The following is a 17,584-nucleotide window of genomic DNA, read 5'->3' as shown; positions in this document are numbered from 1 at the left end:
AATTTTGTCTGTGTGACGTAAAACTCAATAAAACAATGCACTAGCTTATGTTGGTCCAACAGAAAAGCAACATTTGCATTTTTCATACTATTATAAGATCATTTATTTTCATACGAATGTCACTTACTGTTTGCAGGTGGATTTAGCACGCCTTCTCATCATGGTTCTCTCACCCGTCGCCATAAACCCCGTACCCCAATGACTGGCATAGCTACCCCAGTGAAACATATGTCCTCTACAGACATATCTAATTCCCAACATCATTCTGGTACATTTGGTCGCTCTGGTTCCCCTCTTCGCAGCTTTAGTGTTCCAGAACCCCCAGGGTCCAGCAAAACTAGCACTCCTAAGCATATAGGTAAACAGCTTAGCTGGGTGGCAGGTTTTTTATCCCATCTTGCACAATAACTTCCCTTTAACGCTTTGGTGGTAATATTATATATGGTGGTGGTAGACTGGTAGCGCTAGTACATTTACTTCATATGTATCATTAGCATGAATATATAATCCCTTATAAATACATAGATAAAACTAATTTATACTATGCAATTATTTTAGCCAGGAATTAAAACATTTATCCCCAGATACATAGTATCTTGGGGCTGTATTGGAATCACACATGTCCATCTGTTCATCCATCCGTCCGTCCATAATTTTTTTCCGCATTGCCTCGGTATCCTCGTGGTAGCACCCACTTAGTGTGCAGGAGGTCATTGGTTCGATGACTGGCCACATCAGAACAAAAGACATGAAGAATTATATTAACAGCTTCCTTGCTTGGTACTCGGCATTAAGAGGCTAGAACTAGGACTGGTCAGTCTGGTGAAGATAAATGTGATTGGATGATCGCAATTTGATGGCAATGATGAAGTGGGTAAACTTTGTGTCTGCTCCACTAGGAAGATTTTCATAAAACTAAGTATCAGTTGTTAACCTAGAGACCATATATCCTTTATCACTGAACTTAGGATTAAAAGATCAAAGTGCTTACGATTTGTATCTTCTGTATTTTCATAACCACTGGAAGGATTTTCATGAAAGTAGCATCAATTGTTAATATGTTCAAGATGACATGCTGAGTGCACAAACCTGGTCTTTAGGTTCAGGGTCAATCTTGAAGGTCAAACAACTTGATTTCGACATTTTATTTTCCCTTGTTGGGGGTGGGGGGGGGTGGGATTAATCACCTATAGTGATAGCTGTAGTTTTTTTTAGCTCACCTTGGACCAAAGGTTCAGGGTGAGCTAGTAGTTTAGGTGGATAGTCTGGCATCCATTGTGAACATCTTTGCTTAATCATTTTCTCCTGTGAAACTATTGGACTGAATTGCAACAGACTTGATCTGTAGCTTCTTGGAGGGTGCTTGGTCTCCTTTTAGGGACTGCCAGAGTTAAACGTTAAAAGACCTAAAAATGAGTTTGTCTAATGAACCACTTAATGAAATCAAACTTGGTCTGTAGCATCATTATAAGATCATCTCTCAAAGTTTTTTTCAAATGGGCCTCTGGGCCCCTTTTAGATACTGCCTAAAATGACTCCTAATTATGAGCCGCTTAATGGATCTTCATCCAACTAGGTCTATAGTATCATTGTAAAGTCCTCTAAGATTTCTTTAAATGGGAGCATGTGGCCCCTTAGAAAGAGCTAAAAATAGAAATACTTTTAAATGCCACTTGATAAATCTTCATCAAACTTGATTGTTAGATTTTTGTTCGAATGAGGGCACTTGATCCCATTACCTCATAAGCCCCTAAAATATTCTTGTCAGAAAATACATTCAGTACTTCAAAATGATTTCACAAACATTTTCCTTGCATAACCATCTGCCAAAACTGTTCAAGCAAGTGGTGTAACTCAGGTGAGTGATCTAGGGACATCATGGCGCTATTTTTGTTCAATTTGGGGCACTTGGCCTGTTGTAGAGGCTGCCAGAGCTAAAAATAGAGAAAAAACACAGGTGAGCGACTTAGGGCCACTATGGGTTTTTAGTGTATCAGTGTTTTTGTTAAATCATATGATCACAAGACTTGACACAAGTGAAGACCTGTTACAGATTCTAATGCTACCTGCCAATTGGACCTGCTTCTAATTTAAAAGGATTTAAAACATACCATAGTATTAAATATTGACCTTGCAAGTTAAAACATGATGCATTTATTGTAGATATAGATTTACGTATATATTTATATTCTATAGACTGTATTTAGATATTTGAAATTAATTTTAGTCACCTAAGTAAGTCTCTAAGAAAAGTTTGTGTATGCATGGTTTTTATTTAAAGGTTTGTAAGTCTGTGACATGATACAATATATGTGAGACAATATATGTAATATGCTGTTGCCACTGTGTGTTTGTATATAGTGTGAAATCATTAGTATTCATGCTGGAGTCAATCCACAAAATTTAATCCCAACAAACATGTAAAATTCCCATTCATTTTAATATGTTCTAAAGTTGAAATCCATGAATTCATACCCCCATGAAACTGCCGTTTTGACCAAAACCACGAAATGTCATGCCCATGAAATTGATGGAAGATTTGCAAGGCTGCTACACATCACAAATATATGTGGTGAGCTGTTGCCACCATGTGTTTGTGTATATATTGTGTGTGTCTTGTCACTGTGTGTTGGAGTATACATGGTGTGTGTTGATGAAAGATTTGTTAGTATGCTACATGCTAATTATATGTTATGAGTGGTTGCCATTGTGTGTTGGAGTATACATGGTGTGTGTTGATGAAAGATTTGCTAGTCTGCTACATGTTACAATATATGTTATGAGTAGTTGCCATTGTGTGTTGGAGTATACACAGTGTGTGTTGATGAAAGATTTGTTAGTCTGCTACATGCTAAATATATGTTATGAGTGGTTGCCATTGTGTGTTGGAGTATACACAGTGTGTGTTGATGAAAGATTTGTTAGTCTGCTACATGCTAAATATATGTTATTAGCGGTTGCCATTGTGTGTTGGAGTATACACAGTGTGTGTTGATGAAAGATTTGTTAGTCTGCTACATGTTACAATATATGTTATGAGTGGTTGCCATTGTGTGTTGAGTATACACAGTGTGTGTTGATGAAAGATTTGTTAGTCTGCTACATGCTAAATTATGTTATGAGTGGTTGCCATTGTGTGTTGGAGTATACACAGTGTGTTTGATGAAAGATTTGTTAGTCTGCTACATGCTAAATATATGTTATTAGCGGTTGCCATTGTGTGTTGGAGTATACACAGTGTGTGTTGATGAAAGATTTGTTAGTCTGCTACATGTTACAATATATGTTATGAGTGGTTGCCATTGTGTGTTGGAGTATACGCGGTGTGTGTTGATGAAAGATTTGTTAGACTGCTACATGTTACAATATATGCAATGAGTGGTTGCCATTGTGTGTTGGAGTATACGCGGTGTGTGTTGATGAAAGATTTGTTAGACTGCTACATGTTACAATATATGCAATGAGTGGTTGCCATTGTGTGTTGGAGTATACACAGTGTGTGTTGATGAAAGATTTGTTAGTCTGCTACATGTTACAATATATGCAATGAGTGGTTGCCATTGTGTATTGGAGTATACACAGTGTGTGTTGATGAAAGATTTGTTAGTCTGCTACATGTTACAATATATGCAATGAGTGGTTGCCATTGTGTGTTGGAGTATACACGGTGTGTGTTGATGAAAGATTTGTTAGTCTGCTACATGTTACAATATATGCAATGAGTGGTTGCCATTGTGTGTTGGAGTATACACGGTGTGTGTTGATGAAAGATTTGTTAGTCTGCTACATGTTACAATATATGCAATGAGTGGTTGCCATTGTGTGTTGGAGTATACACGGTGTGTGTTGATGAAAGATTTGTTAGACTGCTACATGTTACAATATATGTAATGAATGGTTGCCATTGTGTGTTGGAGTATACACAGTGTGTGTCGATGAAAGATATGTTAGTCTGCTACATGTTACAATATATGTAATGAGTGGTTGCCATTCTGTGTTGGAGTATACACAGTGTGTGTTGATGAAAGATTTGTTAGACTGCTACATGTTACAATATATGTAATGACTGGTTGCCATTGTGTGTTGGAGTATACACAGTGTGTGTTGATGAAAGATATGTTAGTCCGCTACATGTTACAATATATGCAATGAGTGGTTGCCATTGTGTGTTGGAGTATACACGGTGTGTGTTGATGAAAGATATGTTAGTCTGCTACATGTTACAATATATGCAATGAGTGGTTGCCATTGTGTGTTGGAGTATACACGGTGTGTGTTGATGAAAGATATGTTAGCCTGCTACATGTTACAATATATGTTATGAGTGGTTGCTATTGCACATTTCATTGTTTAGTTTGCAGTATAAGTATTGCTAGTGTATATAACAGTTTAGAATAGGTACAACATTGACAGGAGGTAGATAATAGGGCAAATTAAGGGCTGTATTTCCTTCCAAATACATTACACTCCTATACTCTATATATAATCCTGTATATCCAATGTCCACTGTCTATTACACACTCTGTCTGTTACTGTCGACAATTAACATGTCTGTTAACATTACAGAATTAATACACTAACATGTAGTTTCAGTTTCTGAATAAAGCATCTAGCTGTCACTAACTGCAGTATTTAATCACAACTAATACTTCACAGTTTTACAGTATTTCAGAACAAAAATGACTGATTAATTATGCAGAGATATTCTTATATTTTATATGATATATCATATGCCATTAAATGAATCAAAAAAGTATTTTTCAGCAAGACAATGATAAGAGAATGTTGAATGTTAAAGAACAGGGATGTAGATTGTCACTTGATACAGACATATAAGTCTGACCTGTGTATGGGTTTAGTTATTGACATTTAATACATTGAAAATGTTGCAACTGACATATCACATGCATTAAATACTTCATACACATTACTTCGGAATGAAGAAAATGATAATTCATTAAAAGAAATCAGAAATTTTATAAACAAATTTAAGGAAGACATTTTCTTCCATTTACAGTGAAGCCTCAGCAGACAGCGGTGCCGTTTAAAAAAGCTGCTCCAATATCTAGTGGTCCCATAAAGCCACGGGCCATGATGGCTCCTATGGTGTCTCCAAAGTCGGCACCAGATGTACTACAGACCAGTAAGGAGGAGAAAGACATTGAGGTAGGTCTAGATGTCAACAGCTCGTCACTGACAAGCAGTCAACAAACTATGTTATACATATACTTGTTTTCAGTGGTCGGTTAAAAAGCTCAGTCAGAGCTTATGTTGTATTGTTACATGTCTTGCCGACATAAATTAAAACTTATCTTATCTTATCTCAACACCAAAATGGTGTAGAGTTTTGCATTTGGCTATGTTTCAAAATCTGACGCCTGAAGAAAATCATATCACAGCATAAATGCCATTTTGTCTCATTGGTAATGCTGAAAAATACAACAGTTTACTAATGAAACTTTACTATCAGATTTTGGACATGTCTCAGCAAGTTAGTATTTGTTCTTGCAAGAACATTTTAGGTCATCCGATAAATGAAAATTAATGGCCACAAAATGGAACTTCAGGATGAAATTTGGTAACATCAGTACTTTAGGGGCCTCCGTAGCCAAGTCGTTCAGGTCATTGATTTCAAATTGCTTGCCCGTCATTTTTGTAAGTTAGAAACCCTGCTTGGTATGTAGGTGAGTTCATGTGAAGAAACCATCCAGGTGGTTTATAGAAGGCCAGTTGTTATACCCGAAATTTTGCCCTTGCCTGAAAAAAATTTCCTAGGGGACACCTAGAGTATTACACCATTAAAAGCTAGAAAGTTGACATAAATTGTGTTGGTGTTGCTTAAAACCCAGCAAAATTAACAAGCAATACTTGTGGAAATGAAACTCATGATTCAGGTAATTGTTAGCTTACTAGACTATATTGCACAGTGGACAGGTAGACAGGCAGTCTACCAAAATCTACATGTATAGTGTATTAAAATTTAGATATTGCCAGTTTGGCTCCTGGCCTCAGTAAAGTGATAATGTTACAGTAATACCATTGCCAGTATGGCTCCTGGCCTCAGTAAAGTCATACTATTACTGTAATACCACTGCCAGTTTGGCTCCTGGCCACAGTAAAGTAATACTATTACTGTAATACCACTGCCAGTTTGGCTGCTGGCGCCTCAGTAAAGTAATACAATTACTGTAATACCACTGCCAGTTTGGCTGCTGGCCTCAGTAAAGTAATACTATTACTGTAATACCGTTGCCAGTTTGGCTGCTGGCCTCAGTAAAGTCATACTATTACTGTAATACCACTGCCAGTATGGCTCCTGGCCTCAGTAAAGTCATACTATTACTGTAATACCACTGCCAGTTTGGCTGCTGGCCACAGTAAAGTAATACTATTACTGTAATACCACTGCCAGTTTGGCTGCTGGCCTCAGTAAAGTAATACTACCACTGTAATACCACTGCCAGTTTGGCTGCTGGCATCAGTAAAGTAATACTTTTACTGTAATACCATTGCCAATTTTACCTTCAGCCTTGGCTAAAATGACAGTTGTTATTGTAATGCCATTGTATGTTTGACTCCCAGCCCCAATTAAAATGTTAAAGTTACTGTAATCCCATTGCCAAGTTTGCTCTCAGTCTCGGCTTGATCAAACTTTTTTTGAACCATGTGTCTGAAAACAATAATTAGAAAAAATGATATAATAATTATCGGCATTGAAAAAAGTTTTGTTTTCAATTTCCAGAAATCAGTAAGCACAGAAGAACTGACAGCTGAAATGGCGAACTTGGAGGGACTAATGAAGGACTTAAATGCTATTACACAACAAGATTTTGAATGCTAGCATTTACAGCTGGCTATCAAACATTCAACATGTTATATAGAATGAATTGAACAAAACAATTTGTTTTATAGAAATCTCCTACAAATTAGTGCTAAGTAGGGCAGAAAATTATTAACTTTTATATTGAATATTCTTAGTGAGGTATGGGAAAAGGAAAACTTATTATTAAATATTCTCGGTGAAGTACTGGAGAAGGGAAACTTGAATATTCTTGGTTAGGTTCTGGAACAAGGAAACTTAATATTTAATATTCTTTGTGAGATACTGAAGAATGGGAACTTTATATTTATTATTTTTGGTGTGGTACAAAATTTTGTATTGAATATTCATGGTGAGGCACTGAAGAATGGAAACTTTATGATGAGGCACTGAAGAAAAATATCCTTGGTGAGGTACTGAATAATGGAAACTTTATATTGAATATTCTTGGTTAGCTACTGAAGAAGGGACACAATAACAGTTAAAGATACTGCTTCTACAGTAGAACACTGTGTATTTATATTTGACAAAATAGTCATGTGTTTGTAGATTTGAAAGAAGGAATATGAAAGTCATATCTCTGTATAATGTTTGAAACTTGTCAAAATATGATATGTGACAATTTAGGACTTGTTTTAAATGAGGGGCATTGTGTCAGTGTGGAATGAAGAGAATGACAGGGAGATTATTAAGTGTCTTAGATGTAAGGAAGGCAGGATCTCAGTTAATTGTTTGAAGAAAACTGGAGGACAGAAGGACAGTGAATAATGATAACCTTAACCATTAATCACCAACCAAGAAAGGATACAACTAATCACATATGAGCCAAGATACAACTAACCACAGAAGGAGGATACAACAAACCACAGATGAAGCAAGATACAACTAACCACAGATGAAAAAGATAAAACCACAGATAAGCCAAATGATGATGCAGTTAACACCAGATGAACTTGGGCGAGATACAACTGACCACAGATGATTGAAAGACTGGAGCTGAAAGTCATTTAGGCGTATTGTTTGTTATATCATTTTGGACCAATGCATCAAAATTAATTCAGGTTTTGACTGAAATAGTAAATTTTGATTTACTTTTCATAGAGACTTGTCAGAACTAATTCTGCCAAAGGAACTCTGTTTGTAGAATATTTTCTGTATAGAATTTGTTGTTTAATTTATGAGGAACTCTGTGAAACATTTTCTTTATCAAAAGGGTTGTGTAATTATACCCCCACCAAACATGTTTGAGGGGGGTATATAGGAGTCAGTTTTGTCGCGTCCCGTCCCGTCGCGTCCCGAAATCTATTATCTCAGTTATTACCAAATAGATTTGATTCAAACTTAAAATACATGTTCCACCTTATCACCCACATCATGTGACACAAGGTGCATAACTCTTGACACCAAGTTTTCATGAATTATGTCCCCTTTTACTTAGAATTTAAGGTTAATTTTGTTGTATTTTCACTATATCTCAGTTATTACTAAATGGATTTGATTCAAACTTAAAATAGATGTTCCACCTCATCACCAACATCATGTGACATAAGGTGCATAACTCTGACACCATTTTTTTATGAATTATGCCCCTTTTTACTTAGAATTTAAAGTTGATTTTGATGTATTTTCACTTTATCTCAGTTACTACTGAATGGATTTGATTCAAACTTAAAATAGATGTTCCACCTCATCACCCACATCATGTGCCCACATCATGTGGCACAAGGTGCATAACTCTGACACCAAGTTTTCATGAATTATGTCCCCTTTTACTTAGAATTTAAGGTTAATTTTGTTGTATTTTCACTATATCTCAGTTATTACTAAATGGATTTGATTCAAACTTAAAATAGTTGTTCCACCTCATCACCCAGATGATGTGACATAAGGTGCTTAACTCTGACATAAATTTTTTATGAATTATGTCCCCTTTTACTTCAAATTTAAAGTTGATTTTGATGTATTTTCACTATATCTCAATTATTACAAAATGGTTTTGATTCAAACTTAAAATAAATGATCCACCTCATCACCCACATCATGTGACACAAGGTGCATAACTCTGACACCAATTTTTCATGAATTATGCCCCTTTTTACTTAGAATTTAAGGTTAATTTAGATGTATTTTCACTATATCTCAATTACTACTGAATGGATTTGATTCAGACTTAAAATAGATGTTCCACCTCATCACTCACATCATGTGACACAAGGTGCATAACTCTGACACTATTTTTCTTGAATTGTGTCCCTTTTTACCTAGAATTTAAGGTTAATTTTGATGTATTTTCACTATATCTCATTCTGATTGGCTTAGAGCCAAAGGGAAGTAACCTTTTTTTAACCTTTGTACTGAGTTTTTTCCCCTTAAATTCCAGGAATTAGTCTATTTTTAGAAATCCTATTTTTAGATTTTCAATATTTTAGGTATTTTTGTAACTTTTTTATTATAAGTCCTATGTAAAAAGTAAAAACATTTTTCCGTGGTAACATGGGTCGGTAAGACACTTTTTTGTATTCACTTTTAGTGTATCTCTTATATTAGAGATTTAATATATTTACTAGTATTATACTAGTATTACTTATATGTGGAAGCCCAGGATGAAGTACTCCAAAGTATTTTTAAGATTCCTTATGGTTGCCATTCTTCTGTGACAAGACTGTATGGTGGGGGTAAGAGTCACTCCTGTGACAGTTCTAGTTTCTAACTGAAGGACAGGCTAACAGTATGATTTTGTTCTTTCAGTCTCATTTTAGCATGCATCATCAGATATCTCCTGCCACTCACAAAAGTTTACAGAAGTGTTATAAGGTTGACTTTGTTTCTGCTAAATTATTGCCTATATGTTACAGTGTACTGTGAAGGTTACCCGTGTGTTTCAGTGTTCTGTGAAGGTTACCTGTGTTTTACAGTATACTGTGAAGGTTACCTATATGTTACAGTGTACTGTGAAGGTTACCTGTGTTACAGTGTACTGTGAAGGTTACCTGTGTTACAGTGTACTGTGAAGGTTACCTGTGTTACAGTGTACTGTGAAGGTTACCTATATGTTACAGTGTACTGTGAAGGTTACCTGTGTTACAGTGTACTGTGAAGGTTACCTGTGTTTTACAGTGTACTGTTAAGGTTACCTGTGTTACAGTGGACTGTGAAGCTGTGTTACAATGTACTGTGAAGGCTACCTGTGTTTTACAGTGTACTGTGAAGGTTACCTGTGTTACAGTGTACTGTGAAGGTTACCTATATGTTACAGTGTACTGTGAAGGTTACCTATATGTTACAGTGTACTGTGAAGGTACCTGTGTTACAGTGTACTGTGAAGGTTACCTATATGTTACAGTGTACTGTGAGACACAGGTCTACCTGTGTTTACAGTGATATGTATACTGTGAAGGTTACCTGTGTTTTACAGTGTACTGTGAAGGTCACCTGTGTTACAGTGTACTGTAAGGTTACCTGTGTTTACAGTGTACTGTGAAGGTCACCTGTGTTACAGTGTACTGTAAGGTTACCTGTGTTTTACAGTGTACTGTGAAGGTCACCTGTGTTACAGTGTACTGTTAAGGTTACCTGTGTTTTACAGTGTACTGTGAAGGTCACCTGTGTTACAGTGTACTGTGAAGGTTACCTGTGTTTTACAGTGTACTGTGAAGGTCACCTGTGTTACAGTGTACTGTTAAGGTTACCTGTGTTTTACAGTGTACTGTGAAGGTCACCTGTGTTACAGTGTACTGTAAAGGTTACCTGTGTTTTACAGTGTACTGTGAAGGTCACCTGTGTTACAGTGTACTGTTAAGGTTACCTGTGTTTTACAGTGTACTGTGAAGGTCACCTGTGTTACAGTGTACTGTTAAGGTTACCTGTGTTACAGTGGACTGTGAAGCTGTGTTACAATGTACTGTGAAGGCTACCTGTGTTTTACAGTGTACTGTGAAGGTTACCTGTGTTTTACAGTGTACTGTGAAGGTTACCTGTGTTTTACAGTGTACTGTGAAGGTTACCCATGTGTTTTTCAGTGTACTGTGAAGCCGTGTAAAAGTGTACTTGTACGTTGGCAGCTACATTGACATGTTCTAAATCTTAAAATCTAGTACACATGTAAGTTAGTTTGAACAGCTTTCTTTTTAGAAACAATCCAACATGTGAAATAACAGATCAAAAGGGGTAGTGTAATTTTTCAAAAGCTACAAGGGTTCATTATCATTAAAAAATAAACATGATTTGTCATATTAGGTTGTGTAATGTGAAATAAACTGTATGGTATTGGTTTTTGAAACGGGCTTCCATGTGAGGTGCCATTAAAATTGAACAGTTGAAAAATGATTTACCATAAAATCATAATGCATTATGTACATTATACAGTTGTCTCTGTTTTGACTAATTTTATCTACTGTCATATTTTTGGTGCATTCCAGTACACATTTTCTGTGGTTTTACTGTTGTAAAACAGAGTGAGTATTGACAGGCAGATACTGCACTCAAACCAATACCCAGTTGGTTTATTTAGAAAAAAAGATATTTTTATAACTATTTTATAACATAAATAATGTATTAGTGGGTTTTTTTTTTTGTAAGAAATAATGAAAAGACACATTTTGTTTTATATGTTTTTATAATTCAAAAAAGGTTGATGAAAATGTAGATGAATTTTGATGTTTATATTGTCAAAAATCAAGTGTGAAATTACCTTTTTTGGTGTGATTTATTTATTTTATACTTCTCAAAATGGCATTGCTTTAATTATTTTAAATCATTTGTCATAAAATTGTTTATTTTATTATGCAACATTTCATAAACAATGATAAAGTGGCATCTCTGCCTAAATGCTATGATAAGGGAAGTGTATTTATCATATATGAGCCATGTTTTCTATCATTGTCTGGTTAGTAAAGACTTTTAACTCCAAATCTGAAAATGATTTAAAATTTCTACAATGCATTGTTTTTATTTATCATTAAATTTTGGAAATACTTCATGGCATTGGTATAAATGTTTGAGAATGTATGGTGGCAGATTGTTCTGTGATAAATGTTGACTTTCTGATATGATACAAGCAGTCTACTGTATTTGACAGTGTTATAGATCTGTTTCATGAAGTGCCATTTGAACAAACATGTTTTCCATAAATGCTGTTTTTGTAAGAATATTATGTACTTACATCATAAACAATTCATATGTTCAAATTATCTCAACCATTTCCTGTCTTGTTTCAAAGGTTTAGTTTACTCTTGTTTGCATATTTGTAAATCACTTTTTAATGATATTTGTAGATTTTTACATATCTTATGCATTCATACTTTTAAGACAATGAATTTCAGTTTTCATGTGAAACTATTAAGTAACTTTTATTGGCTGTATTTGATATTTCAGGGCAGTTATCTGCAGTGATATGATACATGGCTGTATTTCATATTTCAATGCACTTATCTGCAGTGATATGATTTCTGGTCAATGAAATTTCTCGTATTACATTTTGGTTTGTCAAAGAAAAGTCTGTGGAAAGTTTAGTTCAACTGTCTTAGAGGAAGTATTTAGACCAAAGATAAATAGTTTTAGATAACAATAGAAATATGGTTTATATATGTCCATGAGACAAACCACAGGACTTGTCAATAAACCAGTTCATAGTCTTTTATAGTAACATCTGTTTGTACTGAAACATTTATCCTCACTTGTGTAATATGTCCTGAATGTACTTGATTTTATCATTTTTATACTGTTGCTTTTTATAGCCCATCTGTGTTTTATAGGAATCTTAGTGTTGTGAATTTTATACTTTAGTTTTACACCAAGTTTTTAATGTTTGTAACAGCAATGTGTTGTGATGTTATTTTGTCTTGTTTATTTGAGACCTATGTGAAACCACCCCTCATATTTATACATCTGTTCTGACAGCGTTTCAACACACATGTGTGGTTATATCACATCAAATACTTCAACTCAGATGACTCCTGCATATTCTACTAGTTTAAAAAGTTAGATATGTTTGGACTTGCCAAGTGTGACAGCTATTTAAATCATTCTGACACTAAAACTTAGATATCTAGGAATCTTTCTTTTAAATATTAAATCCCCATGTGGTTCTGGGACGATCTGTGTATGAAAAGAATTGGAACCACTGCCTTACCCTTTCATTATCGTAAGAGGCGACTTATAGGGTCTTAACACTTGGTTTTGCAGTAACTCTGTGATTCCAGCAGGTATGCAAATTTTGATTCCATACCTCATATTTCTATTTCGATGTAAATGAGATGTGGAACCAAAATTTGTAGTCTTGTTTGGCGCCATATAATCTATACTGTGTTGGTGCGACGCAAAATCCAAATAAATAAAAAAATTCAAATGTTGAAATTTACGAACAAGTTTATATTCAATGATCTCTTGACAATTAAGAATAGCAACATCAGTTTTATACAAGTTCAAAATTTAAGCAAGTAGTGATAGAATATTGTCATACTCTAATTCAAATATGGATTGTAAGCTAATTTTAGAGTTGCTGAACCAGTAAAGCAAAAGAAAGTTTACAGAAGAGCACAGCTACTATGTTACTGCCGGACATGTATGGGAACATGAGTCAGTTTTACAGAAAAAACTGTCACATAATTAATATTAAATGCAAACTTTTTTTATGGGAACAGTAAAATAATAAAAGTTTGAACAAAGTGATTTTAAGTGTCTAAGAAATGTTAGTGAGCTGTCTCAGTCATGTTATTAAATTGTACCGTGCTTGTAAGATGTTTTTGATATTATATTTTACTCCTAACAGTTCATGATAAAATGAAGTATACTGGTACTGTGGATATATTGAATACATTATGCTGGTAGTGATATAGTACCGAACCATTCTCCTAACAGATATACATTTATATTCATTAGAACAATGTTTTTATGCCCCCGAAGGGAGGCATATAGTTTTTGAACAGTCTGTCGGTCTGTCCGCAATTTTCGTGTCCGGTCCATATCTTTGTCATCGATGGATGGATTTTCAAATAACTTGGCATGAATATGTACCACAGTAAGACGACATGCAATGCGCAAGACCAGGTCCGTAGCTCAAAGGTCAAGGTCACACTTAGACGTTAAAGGATAGTGCATTGATGGGCGTGTACAGTCAATCTTTGTCATCGAGATGGATTTTCAGATAACTTGGCATGAATTGTGAACCACGTAAGACGACATGCAGTGCGAAGACCCAGGTCGTAGCTCAAAGGTCAAGGTCACACTTAGACGTTAAAGGATAGTGCATTGATGGGCGTGTCCGGTCCATATCTTTGTCATCGATGGATGGATTTTCAAATAACTTGGCATGAATGTGTACCACAGTAAGACGACGTGCAGTGCGCAAGACCCAGGTCCGTAGCTCAAAGGTCAAGGTCACACTTAGACGTTAAAGGATAGTGCATTGATGGGCATGTCCGGTCCATATCTTTGTCATTCATGCATGGATTTTAAAATAACTATGCATGAATGTGTGACACAGTAAGACGATGTGTCGCGCGCAAGACCCAGCTCCGTAGGTCAAAGGTCCTAAACTCTAACATCGGCCATAACTATTCATTCAAAGTGCCATCGGGGGCATGTGTCATCCTACGGAGACAGCTCTTGTTTTAATGTAAAAGTTTGTTTTTTCTCAGTATAAGGTTTATTATCAAAATAACAACAAAAGATTATATCATGCTGGGACAAACTTCTGCTATTTTGTGGGTTTACAGCATAAAAAAATCTTGCTTTTGAAATTGCAGCAACTTGTTTTAGATTTTTGTTCAACAAACTGTGAGATGTTTTATGTTGGTTGGGGTGGTAGACGTGTAACATATGTGTGCTTTATTCATTATCTCATGTCATAATCTGGTGTCATAATTTCATGTCATAATACAAAAGTGTCATAGTAAATGCAGTATCAGCATTTCAGCAGGTTGGGTTTACATAAACCCCGTGAACTGAATGTTGATACTGCAGTGACTTACAAGAACCTGTATATGTTGAACAATTATAATCAAAGATTGCAATGTGTTAGGTGCAGATGTTTTCCTATGTTATAATCCATCCATGTCATATTGTTTTTCATCATTATGTCATAACGGAAATCAGTCTCATGCAGATTATGGAATATTTATGTAAAATTGCTGACAAAATAAATTGATATGAAATATGCATAGTGTCTCTGTCTCAACAAGAACATATTTTACGTTGAACAACTTTCCACATGAACTGCTGGATGGATTGTAACCAAAGTTGGTTTGTAGCGTCCTTGAAAGGTCCTCTAGCAAGTTTTCTCAGATGGTTCCACTTGACTGATTTAGGGGCTGCCAGAGCTGACAATGAAAACAAAAATCTCATGAACTGTTTAATGGAATGTCTCCAAGCTTGGTCTTTATCAACCATCTAAGGTCCATGTTGGCCCACTGCAGAAATCCTTAAACACAGAATCTCCAATAGTTCATCACAGAGCTTCACCTTGAGACGAATTTATTTTCAAAAGGTAGTCCATATTCAGACTTTTTTCATACAGCTATACAAAATACCATATATATCAAATCAACTGAATTCGTAAAATGACTCAGTAGTACAGCAGATGGAGCAGTCTGGTTTCAGATCTAAACAAGAAACGGTTTGAACCTCTAGCTTACCAACATAACAATTTTTCATTTGTAGTCGATTTTTATTTTCAATTATTTGAATTCCTGAGAAGTTTTATCTATTATTATTTTAATAAGACCATGCATGCCACCAACACTTTCCGATCAAACGATACACGGGTAATGCGTTTACTGGAGAACGGACTCGGTGGTTCAGTGGTAACACGGACTACGAAACCAGGGATTTTGAGTTCGAGCCCCCAAAGCTCTTTCATCTAAAAACTACTAACATTGGAATAAGAGTCTCGTGTATGGATGCTCTACATCTGACACACTCAAGAACCAGGGAAGCTTCTGGAATTGGAATAGCACTATCCTCCCACTAACATTACTAACACTCTTCTTGAGGAGTCACCCATGAGTTACCGATGGCGGCTATAAATAAGCTTACCTACAAACAGGAAGCTCTAACAGTAGTCGTTCCAGATACAAAACGTAACAAAACCACTTAAAATCAGGCAACTCAATACACGATGACGAATTTAGCAACCTTAGAGACATTTAAAACTATATCCAGCTGTCAATAAATGTACTGTCAAAAATGATAACCAAGTGAACAATACGAAAGGTGGATGCATAGCTGTAAGAGCCACAGCTTGATTTCATAAGAAAGGTTATTCCATATTCTGAATCTACCAGAAAGAATGAGCTACCGTATAAATGTTGTTGTTCATTTAGGAGGACACGTGTACTTAGACAGATCTTAGGTTTCGGTTTGACCATGAACTCGGTCAGTTATCGCAATGAACAGTGACTTGTCGCTGTCCAGTCTGATGCCATATTTTGATCGTATCAGTCACGAGCGTCCTTAAATATTTATGTATTTTTTCAAATATGTGTGACATATTAAATATAGAATGACTCGACATCACGAAAAGAGACATAACTGTTTACAAGGAAAAACAGCTAAATGTGCGAGTCAGACGGCATAATTCACAGATAGAAACATAACTTCCATAGCAATTAAAATCCGTAATTTCTGTAAATGTGCATTAGCGGAAATATCGCAAATCTGTCTTAAATAAGTTATAAAATGATCTGTTACAGTAGTAATTTCCAGATAAATACCTTGCAACTTTCATTGAATGGCACTCTATTGCTGATGCATTTATATATTGACGAGGTTACAATACACTAGATAGCTGTTCTTCTTTATTCTGTATAAAACTGACATATTTCCAATGGCCACAGCACATATCAGGACCCATTTTGAATGTCTGTAACTTACATTTCTTGAAGAATATTGTCAGTGCTTAATAAAAATCAAAAGAAAGGTGGGGTCATGGTTGATGCAAGAAAAATATTTTCAGTCCAACACACAAACTGCAAATTTAAATCAGCTAAAATTGACCCCAAATTGTAGTGGTGATGTATGCTAAGTTTCCATGACATGTTCTGTCATGATATTAGTTCATTATGAACATGCTACCTACATGTCAAGCACAGATCTGTCATGTGATTTAGCAAAAGAAAATGCAAAGAAAATAAGGAAAATAGCTCTACAGAGCAAAAAATTCTGAGGACTATTTGAAACGCTCCATTTTTCTATATAGTGTGTATGCCATGAACGCCAGTTATGTTGCAGCGTGTTTTATTTTAAACATTGTGTTCATTAACCCTTAGCCTGCTAAATTTCTAAAATGGATTGGGCCATCATTCAATATGGGCACTACTATTTATTATTAGAAGGGGTTTTCAGTAAAAATTTACTGACTGAATAGCGAACAGTGCAGACCATGATAAGACTGCACGGATGTGCAGGCTGATCTTGGTCTGCACTGGTCGCAAAGGCAGAATCACTTGCCGCCAGCAGGCTAAAGGTTAATGAAAAAGTAAATTTAACGTTGAAAAGGGGTTTTGTGAAAGAACATATTTTTTTAATTCTACATAACTCGTTGTTATAACCTATTACAATTTTTATTATTGTATTTATTATTTTTCTAATATGGAAACTACGGAAGAGCATTAGTGCCAGGTGCGTTTATTTATTTAATTCGAAATTCCGAGATACTAACTCGAATACTAGATAGTATCTCGAAATTTCAAGTTAATAAATTAAACGCATCTGGCACTTATGCTCTTCCGTAGGAAACTCACTGCGCTGAGAACTTATTGCGAAATA

At 35.5% G+C, this 17,584-nt stretch overlaps 1 protein-coding gene across 1 annotated transcript in view; it reads left to right on the top strand.

Moving 5' to 3' along the window:
- The window catches only part of LOC123541921 (neogenin-like), a 152,479-nt gene extending 138,923 nt beyond the window's left edge, over positions 1-13,556 (top strand). Inside the window, exons 29-33 of the mRNA XM_053531222.1 lie at positions 137-358; positions 5,018-5,166; positions 6,743-10,118; positions 10,361-10,476; positions 10,679-13,556. Coding sequence (XP_053387197.1) covers positions 137-358; positions 5,018-5,166; positions 6,743-6,841 — 470 coding nt within the window. The 3' untranslated portion in view covers positions 6,842-10,118; positions 10,361-10,476; positions 10,679-13,556. The remainder of the gene's footprint in view (positions 1-136; positions 359-5,017; positions 5,167-6,742; positions 10,119-10,360; positions 10,477-10,678) is intronic.
- The last annotated feature ends 4,028 nt before the right edge of the window (positions 13,557-17,584 follow it).

The sequence above is a fragment of the Mercenaria mercenaria genome, chromosome 19, assembly GCF_021730395.1.
Source record: "Mercenaria mercenaria strain notata chromosome 19, MADL_Memer_1, whole genome shotgun sequence".
NCBI classification, from domain to species: domain Eukaryota; kingdom Metazoa; phylum Mollusca; class Bivalvia; order Venerida; family Veneridae; genus Mercenaria; species Mercenaria mercenaria.
This window is presented reverse-complemented; position numbering and strand designations above follow the sequence as displayed.